The sequence below is a fragment of the Megalopta genalis genome, chromosome 2 (assembly GCF_051020955.1).
Source record: "Megalopta genalis isolate 19385.01 chromosome 2, iyMegGena1_principal, whole genome shotgun sequence".
In the NCBI taxonomy this organism is placed as follows: Eukaryota; Metazoa; Arthropoda; class Insecta; order Hymenoptera; family Halictidae; genus Megalopta; species Megalopta genalis.
In genome coordinates this window covers 18,279,013-18,302,316 of record NC_135014.1, presented here as the reverse complement: position 1 = coordinate 18,302,316, position 23,304 = coordinate 18,279,013, and the positions used below count along the sequence as shown (strand labels likewise).

General features: G+C 40.4%; 1 protein-coding gene across 8 annotated transcripts in view; it reads right to left on the bottom strand.

Moving 5' to 3' along the window:
• Positions 1-1,289: 1,289 nt before the first annotated feature.
• The window catches only part of LOC117220549 (uncharacterized), a 31,730-nt gene continuing 9,715 nt past the window's right edge, over positions 1,290-23,304 (bottom strand). For 4 of the 8 annotated variants that reach the window (XM_033470615.2, XM_033470616.2, XM_033470614.2 and 1 more), the window contains exons 2-6: positions 21,570-22,449; positions 9,250-9,411; positions 4,814-5,069; positions 2,540-2,833; positions 1,290-1,641 (exon numbers count right to left, since the gene is read on the bottom strand). In XM_033470615.2, the coding sequence (XP_033326506.1) occupies positions 1,427-1,641; positions 2,540-2,833; positions 4,814-5,069; positions 9,250-9,411; positions 21,570-22,067 (1,425 nt within the window). In that variant the 5' untranslated portion in view covers positions 22,068-22,449 and the 3' untranslated portion in view covers positions 1,290-1,426. Of the gene's footprint in view, positions 1,642-2,539; positions 2,834-4,813; positions 5,070-9,249; positions 9,412-21,569; positions 23,105-23,304 lie in introns of all 8 variants that reach the window. The other 4 variants (XM_076518640.1, XM_076518643.1, XM_076518644.1 and 1 more) reach the window with 4 other exon arrangements.

Here is a 23,304-nt window from a genome sequence, read left to right as displayed (position 1 = left end):
TACAAGTAGTGAGAAAAAAAAAGAAAAAGAGAGAAAGAGACTATTCTAGAAACAGAAAGATGTAGAAAGTAGAAATATGAAGAAATAGAAACAAGTATCGATATCTAGAGATCGAGCAAAGAGCAAAAAGTTTTCGAATAGAGTAAATTCGACTTCGACTATTCGGGAGAAAAGGTAGAAGAGAAGCCGAAAAGTCGAAGAGGGAGCGCGACTCGGGCGAAAAATGTAAGTGTCCTGATACTTTTGGAGGGACTGTACCTACGAACAGATGGAAATCAGGATTAAGATAGGGAACAAAACGTACTTCATTACGAAGTACCTACAAGTAGAGAGAGAGAAAAAAAGAAAAAGAGAGAGAGAGACTATTCTAGAAACAGAAAGATGTAGAAAGTAGAAATATGAAGAAATAGAAACAAGTATCGATATCTAGAGTTCGAGCAAAGAGCAAAAAGTTCTCGAATAGAGTAAATTCGACTTCGACTATTCGGGAGAAAAGGTAGAAGAGAAGCCGAAAAGTCGAAGAGGGAGCGCGACTCAGGCGAAAAAAACTATTACGCCCGGCGTATAGACCTCGCTGTCCATTTTACCGATAACTCTTTAATCCCATGCAGCCTCGCATTGGCAAACGCCGCCGACAGCACGGTGCGTCCTCCCGTGTGCATGCAGATGCGCGCGTCCCCCGGCGTATCGAGCGGACACGCTCGTTTTGCAATAAACGTCCGCTTGAACGTCGGATGAAGTATGCAAAGTCGAAAAATACAAACTGGCCAGAGGCGTAACTAGACACGGGTCGTGCAGCCCGGAAGCGTACCAAGATTCGTTGAGAGAATATGTCCCTAAAGCGTATACGAAGAGTGCGCCGGAAACCGCGTGCCTCGATCCTCCTCTCCGTAGGATCTCGCCGCCCTTATGGAGCGGCGCTCGCTCTCGCGCGCGCGCGCGTTCTCTCTTTCTAGCCTCGATAAAAGTCGCAAGCAGCGCGGGCCGGCCTAACACCGTGATAGTACACGCTGGTGTATGAAAATAAGTGACTTTTATAAAACCGGGAACGAGAAGATCGTATCTGACCGATATCGCCGGCCGGTTTTACGAGTCAGCGAAACGACCCCTCGTAAAAGGCTCCCTTCTTCTTCGTCTTCTCCTCCGACTGTTGCCCGACGACGGTCTTTCTGTTTTGCGGAAAGTCCTACTCCCGCTCGACACGCTCGAGATCAGACTCGATCGGCCGACTCGAACGCTTCTTCGAGAGAACGACCCGCGGCGGCGTCGCGTCTCGACCGGGAGACACTCCTTGGATCGCACCGATGATGGCCATTGGATACCTCTCGACGACGTCCGCAGATATTTTCTGGTCGAGGCCTCAGAGCGTGGCCCTGTCCGACTGCACGCAGCCGGCGCGGGCGCGTCGTCAGCGTTTCTTGAGGAATCAGAAGCACACGGACGGCCTGTACAAACCGGTGTAGCCGCATAACCGGGCCCGCAACGCCGGCAACAGTATGGCCGCCGCGGATAGATTGTCTTGCAACTGCGAGCACTCGCAGATCAGTAGGTACATCTTGTCGCCCTGTGACATCGACTTGTGCAGCGTGATGCGCCTCAGGCCCACCGATTTTGGCAAGTATCGGTACATCATGCGAGCGCCTGGAACAGAACGGTTCGATTTTGCTCGATCGGCTGTGGAGACTTCGATGACCGGCGCCGGCCATTTTGGATTAGACCGCGAGCGCAGCTGAGCCTGACAAAGTTATACGTCTTCGGGCTCCTTAATTTGATCGATTTTATACGTCGGTGGTTAGACTGCGGATCTTATGCTTTTATGGTAAAAATAGCGAACAGATTAAAATAAATTAAGAACGTTGACGTATTAATTCGAACTTATTGAAATTATTTGAGAAAGGAAAAATATTGCACGCGTCGCTCATGTCTTGAAATTGACGTAGACAATTTTGATTTTGCATAAAAATCGGCGGTCTATTTATGACGCTAAATCTACCGATTTATAAAATTGATCAACCTGTGTTGCACGCTTTCTACATAGATGCAATTCGTAGACTGTGTACGTTAGTGCAAATGTAGACTTTTACACACTTTGGAATTAAAAAATAATTATATAATTATATTATATTATATTATATTATATTATATTATATATAATTATATAATTATATTATATTATATTATATTATATATAATTATATAATTATATTATATTATATTATATATAATTATAATTGTTTACTTATAATTATATAATTATTATTTAATTATTAACAACACCTTCCCTGTAAAGCTGCATAATATTCGCGAAATTTATCTATTTTTTCCTATTTCAGTACCGTGAATGTATTTTTGGTATTTCTAGATGTTTAAAAGGTAATTTTGCATGTTTAACAAACAAAGAAATACATTTGGCAATGAAAAAAATAAAAGCATAATAAAAGAAATAAAGTAGCAGAACAAAATCCATTTGGCGTAGAAATGAGTTTCAGCGTGTACCGTAAGCGTTGTATGAGAAAAGAAAATTGGAATAAAGAAGTACCGGTCCAATAGAGCCAGTTCTGCTCGAATTTGAGGCCGTCATCGCCCTCGAACACCTTGAAGATCGAAACGATGTAGCCGGTGGACGGAATCGGTGGTCTGACACCAGGTGGTTCCAATGGGGGCCTCGCGATCGTTGCTACCTCGTTGAACAGATCCAACGTGTGACTTGCCGCGTACCGGAGATCCCGCGGGTCGAACTTCCTCAGGGCGGCGCATTGTACCTCGTTGTAAAAGTCCACGGGATCCGTGTTCTGTTTGTTTATTAGGTAGTACGTGATGAATGGGAAATCGGCTGAAATTATTATACCAGTCGCAAATAAATCACAAATAAGTCACAACTGCATCTTCCCGTTCCTCGTTCGCACCTTCCCTATCCAGACCGTTTGCCAATCTTCGCATAATCTTCGAAATCGTTTATCGAACCATCGGTAACCGTTTTTCGAATGTTTTCGAATCCGACGATCGACGTCTATTTCGTACCTCGACCCTTGTACGATCGTTAAAAATGATTAACCCTTTAGAGGCTTGGATTAAAGTTCGCGCTATACATAGAGTCTACATTTTTTTATACGAATGAAATATTATTATATTAATATATTTTTATTATTTAATTAATATATTTTTATATACGAATAAAAATATCAATATGTTTGCATGTGAATTAACTACGAATTAAGAAATTTAAAGAGATTGAATTTTAGTTGAGGTTAAAGTTAAAAATTTTAATGTATAATCGATTTTGAAAGAGAAACGGAACGAAATATTTTGACACGTGGCTACGAATGAAATTTAGCTGGAAACAAAGACACGATAAACAGGTACGTAACAAAGTTATACCGAGCCGCGGATGGTTAAGAAGCTACTCGGGTCATTTTCATTTGCGCGATTATTCCTAAGTGTTCGAAGTGTTGTAAAGATATATAAAGTAAATTGAGTATTGTTTTTTTTTTCAATTCGAAGCATCTCAAATTATGTTGAATGGACTTGGGCTCCTTCAAATTTTATAACGAATCTGGTTGTTAATTTTGAAAGTGGCCTAACTCCATTCTTGGTAAGAAAACGCATATTGTTTACTTAATAATTGCCATTATTTCAATAGGAACTATAAATTTAACTCCTTTAGATACATTTAAGCAGTATGACTCATTAGTATCCTGTACGTATATTTTTTAATTGCATTGAAACACAAACCCTTAAATATCTCAATTTAATAAATGGACTTTAGGCCACACTTACAAAATAAACGGTTCAAGTACATGAAATTAGGTCATCAGGTTTCTAGGATCTGATAGCAGAAATTACGTGACAGGGAGCATCAGGGTTAAAAATTACAGCGACAATTTTATACAGTGTCCCACAAAAGTATTCGTACACCTTTTGAAACGCAATAACTATTTTAAAACTGAACTAAATGACTCGAATTTATTTTAGATGATAGAGAGACTAGTCTACTAAACGATGACTGAACTGAGTTACCGAGATTTATAAAAGGCATTTTTAAAATTGTTGTTATAGTCTCAAATAAAGAGATTAAGAAACAAGGGATTTTAATTTTTTCTTTTCATTCCAAGTAATAGCAAAATTAAAAAAAAGCTCTTTATTCATCGTCTAGTAGCCTACTCCCTCTGCCATCTAAACAAAATTCAAGTCGTTTGGTTCAGTTTCGAAAAAGTTATTGTATTTTGAAAGGTGTACTTTTGTGGGCCCCTGTACATAATAATTCAAGTCGCCACGCATCGTCGAGTTTTCAACGAAACCTGACTTGAAAGGAGGGTAGAAGTTCCCGAAGAATGAGAATGAAGAAATGGAACGGTTGCCAAAAGAAAACAGCGGGACAAACAAAAATGATTGTACAGTTTAAAATATCGCCGAATAAATGGCACCAGCCGGACACGCCAGAGTTCCCAAGTAAATCCACTATACAATATAATTGTCCAAGCTCGAAACATTCTTTTTGGAATGTACTCGTCGAAATGAACATCGATTCAACGAGACTGCCAACGAAATCGGGCGAATTTCGCGGCGCAGCGGTCCAATTGTAATTTTTACGTCGTCGCGACGCCATTTGTCGTCGGCGGTACCAAAATCTATCTTTATGGCAGTCGGTGGAGCGTTATGCTTTGCCGCCTCGTTACCTCGAAGTATGTATACGGAATTCAGCCGGCGTCTTCGGATACTGTTGCCCCGCATTTATCAACGCGGCGCAGAGCGGTCGCGTTACCGTCGCGGCGCGATCCGTCAACCCTAGTCTACAAGGTGTCGCTCGAATTACCATTTTTCTCCATGTTCGTGAGCAGAATGCTCTGGGAAGCGGATGGCGCTATTTCCGCGACCAGCTCGGCGGCGGTGTCCCGTTGCAAGACCAACGGACGGGAGACCGGGGACTCCATCAGGGGGTCCAGGGGTTCCAAAGGCGTCATGAAGTGCGCGAGAACACATTGCTTCGGGTCCTCGACCTCGAGGACCGACAAAGGACTTCCGGGCCTCTTCTTGTCCGCGATTGGCGCGTGCTGCAACCAATCGCGATTCTATCGTCAACCAAAAAACACGATTAATTGACCCCCGGGTGTCTTCGACCTTGCTTCGTAGGTGAATCAGGATGGAGACTCTAAAACAGTGTTTTCCAACATTTTTTTGGGGCCATGGCCCACTTCAACGTCTCAGCATAATGGTAAACCAACTTCTGAAATAGTTTATTATTGACGCTAGAACTACTGAGACGTAAACGCGATTAATATATGTAGGGGGTACCAAAAGTGTCTCGCAGTTCGGAAATGAGGCGTTCCTCGAGTCGTTTGAAGGAACTTTTTCCTTAGCGAAAATGCAAGCCGCGCCGTTGTTTACGAGTTATTAACGAAGATCGGTGACCAACGAGAGGCGAGATTAGTTGGCGCGAGACTGTCGGAGCCAATGAATGGAACTGGGCTTCGCGCAATCGTTGGCTGGGCCGCCTCGCGTCAGCCGAGCTCGCCTCTGATTGGTCAGTGGTTTTCGTTAATAACTCGTAAACAAAGCTGCGGATTGCATTTTCACCAGAGAAGGAGTTACTCCAAATGATCTGAGGAACCCCCCATTTCCAGATTACGAGACATTTTTGCGACACCCCGTATTGGTTTATAACAACAAGATTGGATTTATTTAAACTTCGTACAGTGTTTATTATAATGTATGGTTGATTAAGAAAGTTTATCTAAAAATTTTTCGTAGAAACATTTTTATAGTATCAGGAATTTGTTATAAAAAATTCGGAAACCACTCATTTTGATTGGATTGGTAATTCTGAGGTCAATAAGTGTTTCAAATAAAAGAGACACATATGTAGAACTTCTAATAGTTTCTTAAAAATCGAGGTTCAATAATTAAGAATTTCATATAATATTCTTCAAAAGCTATAGTAATCGTAATCGATCGAATTATTTAAATTAATATGATAGAACAAGTTCTTTTGAAATTATTATAAAAAAAATTATCGAGCTTCTCTTAAACACAGTTCAGTCATTGAAGAGCCTATTATTAATAGGCTTCGATGAATAAAGTGTTAAGTTGATTTTGTTTAATGTTGTACGTCACGAGCTTGTATTGCAAAGAATCTTTATTTGAGATGTTAATGCAGTAAATTTGTTTATTTTATGTCATTGTTTCTTTTATGTTGAATCATGTTCTAATAAAATTCTAATTTTTGCACAGTGCTCACGTACTAATTTACATAAACTGTAAATACTATATTATGTAAACTATAACATAATGTTACCATTAATTTTCTTTTTTTCAGAAAGTTAAAATTGCAGTATGGTCACTTATCCTCAACAATTATATTGTAATTATTCTCGTAGATATAAAAAACTGTCTGTCAGTGAGGCACACGGCACGCGTTTGGAAACACTGTCCTAAAATCTTCGGTTCAGATCAATGATTTTCAATATGTAATAATTTGTTGTGGATGTTTATTTATACTTTATTTCTATCAGGATGTGAATATAAAGTATCTCGATAAAATGATAATGGCTGTTGACTTTTCAACAAATGTAAAATGACGGGTTTATGTAAAAATTATAACAAGAATGACCTCTTTCTTATTAAACCGTCGACGTTATTTACATTAAAAACATCCGCAGCTTTCCTCCTGCAAGATGGCGGACGGCTGGGAAGTGGGAACAAATATTATTGGAAGACTTAAGGTTTTCAGAATCCATAAAAGTAATGTTTAAAATCAACACGGGAAAACAGGGCTTTGTTTATTCCTGCAGCTATTGTTCCGCGAACGAAGTTATTCCTGAACTTTCTCTCTCTCTCTCACCCTCTCCCTCTCTTTCTCTCTCTCTCTCACCCTCTCCCTCTCTTTCTCTCTCTCTCTCTCTCTCTCTCTCACCTTCTCTCTCTCTCTCTCTCTCTCTCTCTCTCACCTTCTCTCTCTCTCTCTCTCTCTCTCTCTCTCACCCTCTCTAACAAAAACAAAATGATAGAAGTTACTCGACGTTTTTTGAATTATCTAGTGCGAACTACCCTTGTCGGAGTTAAAATCAACACCCGTTCCGAGAATAAAAATAAAGGAAAAATGTAAGGTATACTTCCGTTGAGATTAGTATACCGTCACTTCCGACACGTCGACGCGTCCGACGGTTCTCCGGCACGGTGGCCGTAGGTTTCATCTATTTTCGAGCGTGCGAGGCCAGGTCGACAAGGTCGTAACTGGTCGCGGTTACAGAGAAGACACTAAGGCCAATAACTCGAGCATTCCGGTTTTAGCAGGTGTGCTCCCAATCCGTGTAGCTCCGTTACGCAGAAACTTTCCGAACGATGAAATTATTACCCGCGACGACAGAGTTATACCGCGACCCGATTCACGAAACATCAAACGGTCTAACATTCTCGAGAAACGTCGGCTAAACGTGCTAACGCCGGCGGTGAATGGCCGATGAAAGTAGTTAAATACGTCGATCTGTTCCAAAAATAGCCATTAAGTCGATAAACGTGTCAATGAAAGTGCATATGAAATTGTTAATAGAATTGTACATAAAATTTTCAGTAGGATTGTACATACAATGTTCAATAAAATCGTAACCGAAAAATTAAAGTTTGTGACAGCTGCAGAGGTCTTTATAATCTATATAAATGTGGACTTATCCGAACATAAATTACGGAAACGTGAACTCTCAACAACGAAACAAAATAAAATATAAAATACGAGAAAGAAATTTTTATTAATTTTTAACGTATCTCGTGAGAGAATTTATTCGCGCGGTTGGCGGAGAAGTAACCTCGGTTTCTATGGATGCATAAGTCAAATACCGTACTTTCCAAATTAATAAACCGATAGTGGATGAAAATCATAGAAGATTATGTTCGATTACTTCTGAGAAACATATAAGGTTTTATGGGACTAAAATATACTCCTGTTAAAAGAAAAGAAAAGAAGAATTGCTAATATAACGTGTTCTTCACTCTTTTTCAAAATGTTTAACATTTCGAAAATGACTCCCACGTCATTTTTCACTTTCTTTTGTTAAGCAATGTTTTTCGCCTACAACACAATTCTGTAAAATTTCTGACCTCTACCTGTGCAAAAATAATAGAAATCGGGAACATAGAATAACTTTTAAAATTATGTAATAATGTTTCACCAAGTCGATTACCTTGAATATTTTCCTGACTTTTTAAAGGGTGGTCAACCAAAGGCTTGGTTGCGAAAATCATCATTGAAAAATAAATTATTCTCGTTCATCTCTTAACAACTGATTTAAAATTTTCGATTTAGTTAGATTGCAGTTTTAATCAGCTTTCTTCATCTAAATATCTTAAGTAACATTAAGTATGTCATTCCTTTCAATCTACAGTATTGCCGTATCATATGATCGTTTTCATTGGATGCATACGAAATTGAATTTGTTGGCCTACAGAAAACTTCCATACTTCTTTAAAAAATTTTTTTAAATACCGAATACAAACTTAAATAATGTGAAAATTCTTTTGAAATATAATATAACAGTTTTTAGTGCCGTCTCAGAGTCGCCGATCGAGTGCGAAGGGTTAAAGTGCGGCCTTTCCAATCCCGTGTCATCCTTAACACGTAAAGTGCCGAAAATCATCCGAGAAATTCACACAAAATTGAAGGAAACTATTTAACGAAATTGTAACTAATTTCAAATTTATCATAGATGATGGTATTTTAACTGTTCTGCATTCTAGATATACCAGTAATCTCCCAGCTTGTTCGAATGTGCTGCAATAAAAAATGAAATTCGAAAACTAGTAACAGAATTAGCTCCATTTAACAATTCGTACTCGTTAGCTTTGTTATTGTTCCTACTAAAAGGTCTAAATATAAATTATCCAGGTCAAAGTTGACCCAGCCACCGCCTTGCACGAAGTTAAACCAAGGGACAGCAATCTCAAATTTTACAGAAATGTATTGTAAGCAGAAAGCACTGCTTATCGGCACAAGAAAAATGAAAAATGGCTGCCACACATACTCCTATCACCCACGCCAAATCAACAAATATCCACATGGAGAAACAATCCCATTTCCTAAAGTAATATAAGTCAAACTGATTTTACTTCTCCGCAGAGCGAATTCTCTCAGCCCGACGGTACAGTGATTTCCACGCCGTTATGCTCCGCGGTGGCAGACGCTGACAGCCCGCAGCAGAGCCACGTTCCCCGGCGTTAAGTAAACTGTTACAAAAGGCGAAGTAAATTCGTGACACGTACCGGTACTCCGGCCGGTAAAAAGCGTTCGAGGGAGGCGAGGGGGATGATGAAACAGTCTCGGTCCAAGGTGGCCAGAGAGATTGGTTCGCCTCGCGGAGGACTGTTCCCGGAAACCACCAGGGGCGTGTATGCGCCGGATGCCCGGTTCCCGCTGAAGGAGACCTGTGCGCACCATACAACAACTGGATAATTAACTCCGCGGGACTCGACGAATTACCCTGAAAGCTCGCGAACTCGTTTCTTCGCGTCGGGAACGAGGCGCTTTTGCCCCGACTTCCAGCAATTAACCTGTTAACCCAGCGATTCCGCGAAACTAATCGCGCTAGATAATAAGCGATCTATAAGCAATCTTTGTCGCTGGAAAAGCAATGGGAAACGATCCGCAGCAGCCAATTCGCTAACGATGACCGCAGAATAAATTGCGGATCGGTGCCATTTATTGGATCGTGTCATAACTAATTTCCGATGCGGCCGAGTAGAATATGAGCTGTTTATTTTGAATGTGGCATACTACTGTGATCAAAAAGTAAGGTGAAATTGTCATTTAAAACTCCCGGACATTAGGAAGGCAGGCAATTGTTTTTTTCCTAGGTTGGTAGGTCTGTCTATAACAATTGCCAAGCGTCTGTTTGTTAAAAGGTTTAATTATCTCCGAGTTACACGTGTTTTAGTAAACGACCAAAAGTGAATTTTTCGATTTTTACAATGGGTGATTTTGTTGAGCAAAGAACTTGCATCAAATTTTGTTTGCGGAACGAATATTCTTGTGCGGACACGTTGAAAATGTTGCGGAAGGCCTTTGGTGATCAAACTATGGCTCAAAAAAACGTTTATAAGTGGTACAACGAGTTCAAAGCGGGCCGAGTACGCGTTGAAGACGAACCGCGCTCTGGACGACCATCAACGTCTACCGACGAGGGCCACGTCCAAAAAAATCGAAGATTTGGTGCTTGAAAATCGTCGACTGACAATGAGAGACCTCGCTGATAGTGTTGGAATATCATTTGGCTCAGTCCAAACCATTTTGAAGGATGTTTTGTGTCTCAAACGCGTCAAGTCTCGATTGGTGCCATGTCATACTGCATTGGTTCTTCGCGACTTTTTTGCCAAAAACTCGACTCATATCGTTCCGCAACCACCGTATTCGCCTGATTTGGCTCCGTGCGACTTCTGGTTATTCAGCAAACTCAAAAAGCCAATGCGGGGACGCCGTTTTGACACGATTGAGGAGATAAAAACCGAATCGAAGAAGGTCTTGAAGGCTATACCGGAAAAAGACTATTCCGACTGTTTCGAGGACTGGAAAAAGCGTCGGAAACAGTGCGTTTTATCGGACGGGGATTACTTTGAAGGGGATGAAATTGATTTGGAAGAATAAATAAAGAATTTACATTTTATAAACAAATTCACCTTACTTTTTGATCACAGTAGTAAGTCACTTTTTGTTCTTAAGTCGATATATTCAAGGGTTCGCGTTTTAACACGTTTCGAAATATTGATGCTAACTTTCGAGAAGATTTACTTGTATTTGTTATCGCAGGATACTGATATTCTTCTCAGTATAAATAATTTCGTGTAAACATTAAAAAAATCACCACTTTTCATTACGGTAAAGTGACTTATGCCAGTTTCAAAATAAACGGCTCGTATATTGTCCGTGTCTATCCACTATGAGTCACTGGGACAAACGAGTTTTTGCTTTCGCTAAATAGACAAGGGTTCGAAATGGATAAAATAAAAAAACTGAAAAGCTAAATAACAGAAAAGAAACGAAATAAGTGTCTGATAAGAAAGACAGTTATTAATGACTCGTCCTAATATAATAGGGAATAAAAGTATCCATTTTTGGACGCGATTTCATGCACAAGAATATACTAGAATGTTCAGAATACACAAAAAAGTTAAAATACCGTTCACTATGATCAATTTGAACTGTTCAATCTCAGTTTCATTAATTATATTGCAAATTTTTAGGGTTGATCTTCGGCACCTAATGTGTTAACGTGGTCGAAGAAATGGTAGAGTTCATGAAATCGAGAGAAGCATATTTCTAGTTAATTCTGTGCAATATTTATGCAATTAATTAATACAGTCTAAAAATGTGTATTGAGTTTGATGAAAATAGTGGAACCTGCTTGTTATATTTTTAATTAACATTGCTTGGTTGCAATTAACCCTCTACCCTGTAAATCTTTCTCTGATATGATTAGTGTTTATATGTCAGTTACTTGTATGTTAAAGTAAAATTTATATTAATATATATTTATATAATAATATTATTATATTATTTTAAATAATATATATAATATATAAAATAATATTATTATTTTAAATAATATATATAATATATAAAATAATATTATTATTTTAAATAATATTATTTTATATATAATATTTATATAAAATATATATTAATATATATTTATATATTTACATTTAGTACATTCTTTTTGAAATCTTCGTCGCTTTAAGTCGAGTACAAAGAAAACTGCTTCTTGAGTCAGACAAATATTTATGGCGCCATTTGTTCCTCTGGGTCAACAGATTAACGACTGGCAAAGAAAACGCGCAATCAAAAAATAAAGAAGCGTTGAGCATGCTACGAGTCTCACATATAAGTTGCTAAAAGTACCAATTCCTTAGAATGTACTCAGCGATAGCAAGTAGATGCTATCTACTTGCATCTATTTCAAGCATGCATTTCAATTTAACAGACAAACTAATCAAATAGTACAACTTAACGAAAGTCTACAATTTACAGTTAGTGACTCCTAAATAAATTGTTTAGTAGCACTAACTGTGTCAATCGTGCTGCAACAAGTCGTCTAATAAAATAAATTGTCAGTAATATCGTTGTCTAATAATTTTCATTGGGATTATCATGTGGGAAAAGATTGCTTAGATTCTTCTTAGTTTAGCACAATAATTGAAAATTCCATTAACTCCTAAATTATTGTGGGCGCCTATGGGCACCTTGAAAACTTGCTTCTGATGTACTATTAAGCCCCATAGGCGCTCAGCATATTTAAGCAAATTGTTGAAGAGTCTGTAAGTGACCCTCAATTTTTGTTAGAAATTATTATTATTGTTGTTGGAATGGAATTGTTTCAATGGTTGGTTATGAATGAGTGTGAGATTGATAAGTTGGGATATGACTGTCGAAAGCTTCGTGAGGGCAAGTATGGTGTAAAAAGACTAGGGATCCAACTGCATCCTACGAAAGTTTATTAATTTTTTATTTATTGTTGTTTATATTTCTTAGTTTTAAATATTATCAAGAAGTTTTTCATTTATATTATATTAAATAAACTTTTATATTCATATGAACCACGCGTTCATTCAACAATTATTATTATCATCATCAACGGACGTATGTAATACGATTCAGTGATTCGATCATTTTAATCTAAATCTGAAAAGTACACAGTATAGAGGTTGTTGTTAAACTATCAAATGCCATGTGTACAATTTCTGTCGAAATCTGTCGTAGCCAAAGGGATCATAAACTTCCGGTAGATAATGTGTTAAAATTAACACATGAATTTTTAACTAGATTTTGAAATTCATTTTTATTGCAATATGTACAGTGGCCCAAAAAAGTGTTCGTACACCTTCTAAAACGTAATAACTTCTCCAAACCTCAACTAAGTGACTTGAATTTTTTTTAGATGATAGAGGGACTCGTGTCATAGATCGATAGAGGGACTGAAATGCTTTTTTTTTTTAAATTTTGCTATTAGTTGGGATGACAAAAAAAAAGAAACTTTCGTTTTTTAACTTGTTCAGTTTCAGAAAAGTTATTGCCTTTTAAATGTTGCACGAACACTTTTGTGGGCCACTGTATATTCGAACAAACTAGACGCTAGTAGTAAATAGTTGAAATAACTGCGGGGTAAATTTTAACTTTCTAGTTTCGGTTTTATTAAATTGAACGGCTTTTTGGAGTTGATATTCGACACTTAACGCGTTGAATTGAATTTTAGCGAATGAATCCGACTGCACGTCCCGCGCAGTTGGTACGCGAATATTAAAAGAGGCGAACGTTTCCTGGCACACAGGACGCGATAAACTGGCCAAGAACGACCAATATCCTTGCGCATGGGGGTGGAATAATGATCACGCGATCACGTACAAGTCCGAACTAACGTGTTCCCTTACCGCCGCTCGTAAACAGAAACTCCGACGTTGCGGATCTTCTCGTATTTACCGGTTTTTCGAGCAACGGTCCGAGCTTGTTGCATTTTTAACTGGGAACGGAGTTCGGGTAGCAGAGGTACGGCACCCCCGAGTAACAAGTGAATTTCGAAGTCAATACCGCCAGACCTTTATGTAGGTTAATTTGGTTCCTTTCATTGTTCCCCGAGCCGTTTCGACGTTACCTGGCTGTGATTTATGGCGACACGCGAACGCTACTCACTGTTCTTGACATTTTGTACGAAGCGTGACGACGATGACGACTGCGGTCGCGGAGATCGTAAAGACGACGGAGCCGAGCTTCGTGCTAATTCGATCACCGGCTGGGTCCCTTCTGACCCCGATTCTGAGGGACTCATCCTTGCGATCGGACAAAAAATCGAAACAGTGGCTTGGAGAAGCATTTTCCGACTTCTAAGGTTGTCGATGCGTATGATTATGTTTATAATTATGTGAATAATTATGTTTATAATTATGTGAATAATTATGTTTATAATTATGTTTATAATTATGTGAATAATTATGTTTATAATTATGTGAATAATTATGTATATAATTATGTGAATAATTATGTATATAATTATGTTTATAATTATGTGAATAATTATGTTTATAATTATGTGAATAATTATGTTTATAATTATGTGAATAATTATGTTTATAATTATGTGAATAATTATGTATATAATTATGTTTATAATTATGTGAATAATTATGTAGACAAGAATCATATGATGTAAAGCTGGTATGCAGTCTTTATAGTTACACCATATCGTTTATTTTTTTTAAAGATTTTATTGTATGGTGTAGGAGATGTGAATTTGAAGACACATTGTTTCTCGTAAATGATTAAAACGCTTCTGACATGTTTGGATGTTGAGGGTGGATCTAATGTAGACATACCATCGTATAGAACAATAATAGTATCTTTATTTTGCTTTTACAACGAAACACGCCGTTTTTTATTTATGTTCTTATTTATCCTATTATTAATTATTATGTTCTTTATTTATACTACAATTAACACTAAACCTACCGAGCTCTTAAATTGGCTGCCGCGTGTTATTTTATAAGAACAACGAGGCTGAATTTATTGCGACCTAACGCCATTTTTGTCATGTCTGTTGCTCGAATTGAGGAGTTTACTAAACGAGAGAGACTTCATAATTTTGATTATTATAATACAAAAAATGTGAAACCGGCCTAAAATCGGTTTACTGTTGACTCCAAAAACGGAGACCGGCACGAAGATTTGAACCAACAGTTGCCAGCCAGAAAACACGCCTTGAGACTCGCTCCGTGATTCTTCTAACGAGTAACATTTTGCGACAGCTCTATCATCGCAAACGTCAACAGGAGAACCGCGAGCTAAAAGACATCGAATTATATTTCGTAATCCTAGAACGTGCTCGAAGAGATCCGAGGTCCTCAGCGTCGACGCACGGAATAATTTCCACTCTAATTTCCCGTCCTGTTTTTTACCACGTTTGACAGAAGATCTCTGTCGCATGATGTTCACGGCGCGGGCACATTTCACCGTCGGGGGTGGAGAGACCTCGACGTCGCTCCGGATATATTTACATTTGCGGCGAGACCGCGTCGGGAGTGAACGCTGCACGATGCACCCCGGTCGCTGCATCCTGCCAATGCTGCAGAAGTTGGCCTGACAGATGGCAGTTCGCTTTACGTCTCACGGAGCGAATTCCTGGCGAAACATCTTTACGTTCAGCCCGGTGATGTCGTAAAGCTTGAACACTGTTGCTGCTACGCACAGTGTTTGCAAACTGGCTACCACAAAATTGATTCTACGACCGCTTTTTACTATGCAGTTCTCGGGCTCCCCCGGTTACTGAATTTCAAACAGTCCCTCTTCGAGGAGAACCTTCAAACATATTTACTCAAAACGGCATCGAACTTGCCACAAAATATCAATACGTAATGTTACGATGCGAATAGCGTTTTTAGAATTTTTATATGCACAGAGAGGTCTTCGATACGGATCCCTGAAATTTGCTATTTTCTTTTAATGGAAATGTAGTAATTTTCAGACGTTTTCAATTAGCGTCGAAAGTCAGATCTAGGGACGCGTTTATTTTTTGCAAATATGTACTGTAATTTCTCTCGAATTCGCGCTCAGATTGCGCACAAAAAAGGACAATTTGGGAAGAGGAGATACGATTATTTGAGTCTTGCGGCACGTTTTTATAGTTGTTGATGATCGGTTAAAATATAAAAACAAGCCGCAAGGTTCGAATAATCGTATCTCCTCTTACCGGATTGTCCATTTTTGTGCGCAATCTGAGCGCGAATTAGGAAGTAATTACTCTACTCTTTTAGGATTTTAAGTTTTCGCTTAATAGAGAGAGAGAGAGCGATTCAGGTGTCACGAACCTCCAGATGCAACGCAGAACCCTTAACACTTTAATGGCCGCTCACACAACATGTATGATGCTTTAATAATTGTGTAAATGATTGCTTTAATAATTATCACACAAAGTAAAAATATTAAATTTGTTGTATTAAATGTGTTGTTGTTTTTGTTTTATGCGTACGTTCGCACATGTTGAATTATTTCATGAATTTACATAAATATTGCCAGCCCCTGACGACGTTTGTCCGCGCATACGTGCGGTCATTAAAATGTTAATACCGAGACGTACGTATCTTGAGGCCTCTCGTTGGGTCAATTTTGACCCCGCCCGAGTGAAACGGACGTCTATTTCAGCTGGCAAGTAAGTGCTCGAAAAGTCTTTAATCCTAAATCTACCGAGATGGTCAAAATGCTCGATTACAAATTTCTTGTTTCAAAGTTATCGAAATTATAAAGACTCTCTCATAGAAAATGATCGAACAAATGTCACAATCCAAGCATACATTAAAAAAAAATGGCGATAGATTAAAATAAATACCATCATTTAAATTCAGCTGCTGTTAAATCTTCGTTATCGTTTTTATCTGATTATTTTTTATTTTAATTATCTCTTCCTCGTACAATGTAATTGTAATTCTGATATTGTCAAGGGACGCAACATGTAAGAAGCAACCGTTTATTTCGAAGCCATTGTTTTCATCCAAACTCTTGATCCTCTGAAAAAGAGTGTACATAAAATACTGTCTCGCTGTCAGCATCGTCTATAAGTTGTTTATTTTTCTCATTATTTAAGTCTTTATCCGCGTAATCTAGCTCCACGTAGTCCCAGAATTGATGTAGTTAAAATCCAGAATGATCAAAATTACGTTTCTGTCTCTTCAGCTCGAGGTCGGAGACTCCGAAAGGCATTCTTCAGCTCGCGCAATCTCTTAATCCATTTACCCGCCTCCACGGCATGATGCGAGGCTCAAGAGAGTGGCATCATTGTTGCCATTTCCCATCGAAGTAAAAGCCGAGACGTTTTCAAATATTCCTACAGTTCCTCGCAGCTATCGGCTTAAGAATGCATTCCGCTTTCAACGTGGGACCGGAGACTATTTCCGTTGCTATTTTGATGGCAGGGTGGTAACATCGTGTGCCGTGTTTTATTCATGCCCAACACATGTCTATATCTCGCGGCATCGACAGGCGCGACGATAATTCAGTCGAAACTGATGAAACTCCTAATTTTCGATTATACAATTATTCCTCCTCGACCATTAGTGTTTACAACTACAGCGACCTTCCGACAAGTTTCCACGCTAACTATATCCTTCCTCGTTAATTACTTCCTAAGTTCAAGGTCATCGGCGAGTCGTCTCCATTTCCTTTGGAATATGCTGTGACGCAAATTTTTGCGAATCGATCAGTTTAGAAGAATTCACCGAGTTTCGGAGAATAGAAGGACGATACAGCGCAAAATTCGAGATCAATCGATCGTTTATCTTCCTAGGTTCTTTCTCCCTAAGTTCAAGGTCACTGATTTCGCTTCTTTCAGAATTTTCTGCGACTCGATTTCTATGCGTCGATCGGTCTACAAAAATTCACCGAGTTTCGGAGAATAGAAGGACGATACAGCGCAAAATTCGAGATCAATCGATCGTTTATCTTCCCAGGTTCTTTCTCCCTAAGTTCAAGGTCGCCGATTTCGCTTCTTTCAGGATTTTCTTTCGATTCAATTTTTGTGAACCGATCGGACTGCACAAATCGATTGTGTTTCGGGGAGCAAGTGGACGATACACAGCGAAATTCGATACCAATCGGTCTTCCACCTTTCTGGTTCTTTACTTCCTAAGTTCAAGGTCACCGGCAAGCCGACTTCATTCCTTCTCGAATTTTCTGCGACTCGATTTTTGTGCATCGATCGGTCTATAAAAATTGATCGAATTTCAGTGAATAGGGGGACGATACAGAGCGGAATTCGAGATTGCTCGTGGGTCCGGAATGGGCACGACGACCGGCGGATATCGGGCATAGTCGTCCGGCTCTCAGAAAATTTATGGCACGTCTCGGGATCCACGTTGGCGTGCTATAAGATGGCGAGTTTGCGTGCCGGCCGGTCAGGGCGTAGGTGTAACTTTATGCTGGCCGGTTCCGTGTGCGGCCCTCTCGTTTCCGCCATAATTCCCGTACACCCCCGTATACCCCGTGCATCCGAAGCAAGAGCTCAGCGCATCCCCCCTGCGCTTCCTGCTGAAATATCGCCAGAGTGTCCGACTGGCCGTGTTCCTGCTAGCCGGACGCTCGTCGATAGCATTAGGGGTGTGGGCTACAAGGTATAATTCCCAGTCGGTCGACCTTCGGAACGTTGTCGACGATGATTGTTCCGGGCCTCGGAGAAGCTGCCAGCGACAAGTATGGTCGCGACATCGTTGTTCGAAGTCGAAATTTGTCATTGGAAATTATAGTTTCGTTGATCCTGCTCGGTTCTTTCTTTAGCGGCACGCTCCTGGTTCCGCCCACACTTTCGACGCAGTTAGTTGCGTTCTCCAGTCATCATTACTTACGGTTGCGGTGTTTGGATAATTTTTAATTCGATGAAGGAAGAGCCATTTCGGAGGCAGAATCGTGCTGGGTGGATTTTGCTGTATGGTTTTGCCGCAGTTGCATTGATTGGAGTTTCTTTGTTTTTAATACATTCTTAGAAGAAGTACGAAGTATTTTCTTTTTTATTGAAGTTTAACATAACAGGTGAATACAAATTCACTGGGATTAGAATATTTTTGTCCTGAATACGTTTATAGAGGTAACATGAAGGACGTATTTCTCAAACGCTAACGTAATATATATATATAGACGAATAAAAATCCACTTAGATCAGAACATACAGAAGGTATTTATCGAGGATTTAACCCTTTAAGCGTCGACTAAGATAAGACCCTAGTTTTATGACTTTCTGTTATATTCCTATTACATGAATGCCATTTAGATTGGATTAATCGTGCTTGCATTGTGTGCGTATTATAAACCATAGAAAATCATGCTAGACCAAATTTTCAAAAATACCATAAATTGCACAAAATAGCTCGTACCACGCGTTCGTCTAAAATGTTAAAAGAAGCGAACAACACTCACGTCCGGCAAAAGATTAATTTGCGTTATTTAATATTTATATTAGCATTTTCAAAATATTTTACAGTCTCCTGGGTCATTATGAGAACGCGGATCTTTGTGCAAAATAAAATTTGTCCAACACGGTTGTAAGAGATAAAAATTGAATAAAACCAAATTGTTCCTTTTAATAATTTTGACAAGTTGAAGTTGAAAACACTGTAATGATATCATCAAATTTTTCATATGACCTCACCATTTTTTTTTATTCCAGCTGCACATTTTTACCATAAATGCATAAAATCCGCAGTCCAGTGATTATTATTCATGATTTCATTTTTTTTTATCAACTATATCAAGATTTATTATCTCGTTCAGGAATCGCGATCATTCCCAGATGTTGCAACAGCATTGCAACCGCATCTACCGCCGCTAATTGAAGCAGTGCAGACACCGATCTCCATATTTCGAAGACGATCAGGAGCACGGCGCAGCTTCCGACTGATTGAATTCAATCCGAATTCTCTTAACCGGCGACATCCAAGCCGAAATATCTCCGTTAATCACCCGGCGAAACGCGAGTTGCATCGTGATCGGCTGCATCCCTTGGATCCCGGCGCGGTGGCTCGAGATTAATTCCGCCCCCTCGCGTCGGCAAACAGTGTCTGCAAACGACGCCCGGCGTCAACAAGGGTCGTCGACGTATCCGATTGCTCCTCGATGTCGTGCGAGACTGCCTCCGTTTATTAATCCCATTAGCGCGTGAACAAATCGATTAATATTAATGCTCGGATCCTGAAGAATGCTTCGCGATTCTCTCGAAGAGACGACGAACTTCAAAAATTGCTTTAGGATATCGTACCGGATCTGTTTTGTCATGTGTTTCGGTCGAAGTTGAAGTGGTTCTTCAAAACGATGTAATTAATAGGTATAATTGACAAAAATATAACCGAGTATGTTAACGATCATTTAGAATTTTATCGATCAAGTTTTCGCAACATATTTTTTAAGCTAGACCTTTTTTCTAGACACGTTGGTTTAACAACTATAGATCATCATGAAACATGTGAAAATTATATGCTTGCTTGTAATTAAGTTTAAAATACCGCAAATATGTTTTAATACTACCGGAGGTTCAACTCGGCAACTAAATTTTGAATTTAACATTAAACCTACCGAGCAGTGAAGTTGATCGGTGAACGTTGGTTTATAAAAATGGGACCAAATTTATTTAGATTTTGTATAATCTTTATTATAATAGTTGCTCCGTTAATTGTAAAATCAGAAAATCAATTACACGACCGTGGTAGATTTAGTGTTAAGTTTAATATAAAATTTTCCCTGTACTTTATAAAAGATTCGAGTCGCTTCGGGACATGATTTAAAAAATTGTTAACAACGTGAAAGGACCAAAGCATGAAAGATAGCCAATTTTCCGGGGATTTAACAGACCCGTTTCCGCCGAACCAATTTACAGAGCCTCGGTACAGAATAGTTCTAAATCAGTCGTGCTCATGGATGTATCCTACATCTCGAGACACTTGTAATAAACATCTGCGGTCCGTGCTAGCGTATGAGTTATCGTCCATCCTCGAAGTGAATAGTAGAATGCACACAGAGAGAAGTTCTCTAAAATTACTCGCACAGTGTCTGTAACTATTGTGATAAAGTATACAAAGTGTCTCGCGGCGAACAGTTGCTATTTCGCGGTGAGGCAATGCTAGCTGGATACTAATGCGTTCGAAAATCGTGATGCTGATCGTTGCCAATTCCATGCCCATTAATCCAACCGTGGCCATCATTTGGTAGCCATAGAACTGCGAATTTTATTTGCGGCATTTATTATCTACAATTTGCTGGGGACTGATGTTCTACTCTTGTATCTAGAGTGACGCTCTGGTGTCTACTTTCAACTTGCCTTTAATGTTCCTCCTATTACGAAATACAACGTCTATAGAAAATCTAATCTGTTGTCATAAGAGGTGAAATACTCTGCCGAAGAATCCTAGATATTGGAATAATTATAAATAGATCTACATCTGCAAGGGAAAAATTGATACTGAAAGTATGAAATACAATGTATGTGGAATAAGACGTCCACCATTTTGTACCATTACAAATTGATCTACATTTGTGGCATAAAAATGTGCACTGACGGAATGAAATAAAAAATATATACAGAAAATCTAGTCTATCGCTATAAGGGTTTTAAAAATGTCTACGGGAGATGTTTCTAATTTTTCATCATTACAAATTGATCTACATTCGTGACCGACAAATGCACCTACAAAAAATTTTGCCTATCGCTACAAGGGTTAAGAAAGAGCCTTGTTAAAGACGTGTACTATTCTGAACCATAATAAATTGCTCTACGTTAGTGGCATAAAAATATACACCGAACTATGAAATACAAAATGTCTACAGAATCGATTGCCAATAAAGCAGCTTAAGGAGACGTTGCCGTACAGCTACGTTCCGCAAACCGTCGCACAAAAATGGACATTCGAAGGATCACTCGTCCCCCACTCTCTGCTGCAAGCACAAACTCAGCGAATAGCGCAAGCAACAGCAGTCTCCAAAGACTATGAAACTACGAAGCTTCTAAGGACTAGCAAGCGAAACGAAAGCAACTATTTCTAGAGACAATGATCCAGCTACGATCTACCTGTCTGGAGGCAGTGGGTGTCGGTGGGTCAGACGGTTCCTTCTGCTGTTGTATCTTCCTCCTGACGGGTTGCTGCGGTCCCGCGACCTGAGCTTGAGCAGGGGCCCCTCCGCCGCCCCATTTGATCACGTGCGGGCCGGAGTTCTTCCTGGGCGGTGGTCCCAATCTCTCGGCGGGCTCGTCGGGAGGCGAGCCGAGGGCCCCGCCTGACGGTGGAGTGAAGAACAGGTGAGTCCTGTACGCGTACCCCTGGTGATCGTGATCGGCCATCGACGGGAAGTAGCCGAGATCTCTGCTTCGTCGGATCGGGCCGCGCGTCCCGACGATCGGTGGCCCGGCGCCGCGGACGACGCCGAACCTGCCACCCCCGTACCCCAGGGAACCGGAACCGTACGTACCACCCACGCACGAGCGACCCTCCAATCCGCCACCTCCGCCTCCTCCACCTCCACCGAGCCCCTTGTCGCCGCCGAAGTTCTTGCGGAACATAAGATTCATGACTGAACTAGGCTGCGGTTACTACAGAGGCTAAACAGTTACGTGAGAAACACTGGGTGTCTTAACACTGGTGTGTCGGTGTGCGTATATACACAGGTCTCTCTCTCTTTCTCTCTCTTTCTCTCTTTCTCTTTCTCGCTCGCTCGCTCGCTCTCTCGGTTGTCTGTTGTTTATATTTTTTTTTTTTTGATTTTTGTACGTGTCGGAACAAACACAGCTTTTTTGGAGGAAGAGAAGCAGCAGCGGCGGCGGCGGCGGCGGCGGCGGTGTGCTCGACGATCACGAAAGCGTCCCTATAGTCCCTAATCCTCGTCCCTTGGCTTGCGACTCAACGCTAACTCCCACCGGATTCTGCGACCTTCGACGACCAACGGGGGCCTGCCTAAAGCGAGTCCAATCAGCGAACATGCCGTGCCGCCGGACCGTTTTCCACGTTTTCGAGCGGTTCCAACGAACCAGCCTGCTCCAGGCTGTTGCACTCGCGGCACGAATAGTCGCGACATCGCTACGACCTGTCACGCTCGGGACCTGCTTTTCGTCCCTTTGTCTCCGTTTTCAGAGAGATCGAGGCAGGAAGGGGAACGAGAAGCTTGTTTCGGGGTTGCACCTGGACTGACCGCCTGTTCGGAGAACGGGCTCGGTTGTCGGGAATTGCCGGACAACGCGTTGACTGGCCAGGGGTCGTTCGGAAAGATTACGTGGCTCGGCTTTTTTTCTGTGAAAGGAGCTGTTTTCGGCGCATCGTGCCTGCTTTCGGTGGACGTTCATGCGATCCCGGCTATTTTGATTGTTGACACGATGCTCAGGGTTTTAAACAGTTTGTTTCTACGTAAAATTTTGCGTCCTTTGCCACTGCGGAGAATGTTTAATCCCGTTTTGTGTAATCACTCGTGGTGAAGATTTTAGACGAGATCTGTGATCCGAGATATAAATAACATTCTTTTTCTTAGGTATTAGGTTGTTCGGAATTCAGTGAAACGAACTCTATAAAATGTGGAACGATCATTCCGAACAACTGAATAGAATGAATATCAGGCCTTTGGCGGCGGTTCGAATGTTGTGGAGTGGAAAAGGAGTGGGGAGACGTTTCGTCCGGGGCCCCGCTAGAGGACTCATCAGTAAGGCTATCCTAGCGAGCCCTTGCCTTAGACGTAAGGGTAGGACGAAGTCTCGGTGTATATATAGGGATCGGAACGGATCGGCTACTAGCGGGAAGAGGAGCCCTCTGCTGGCGGGT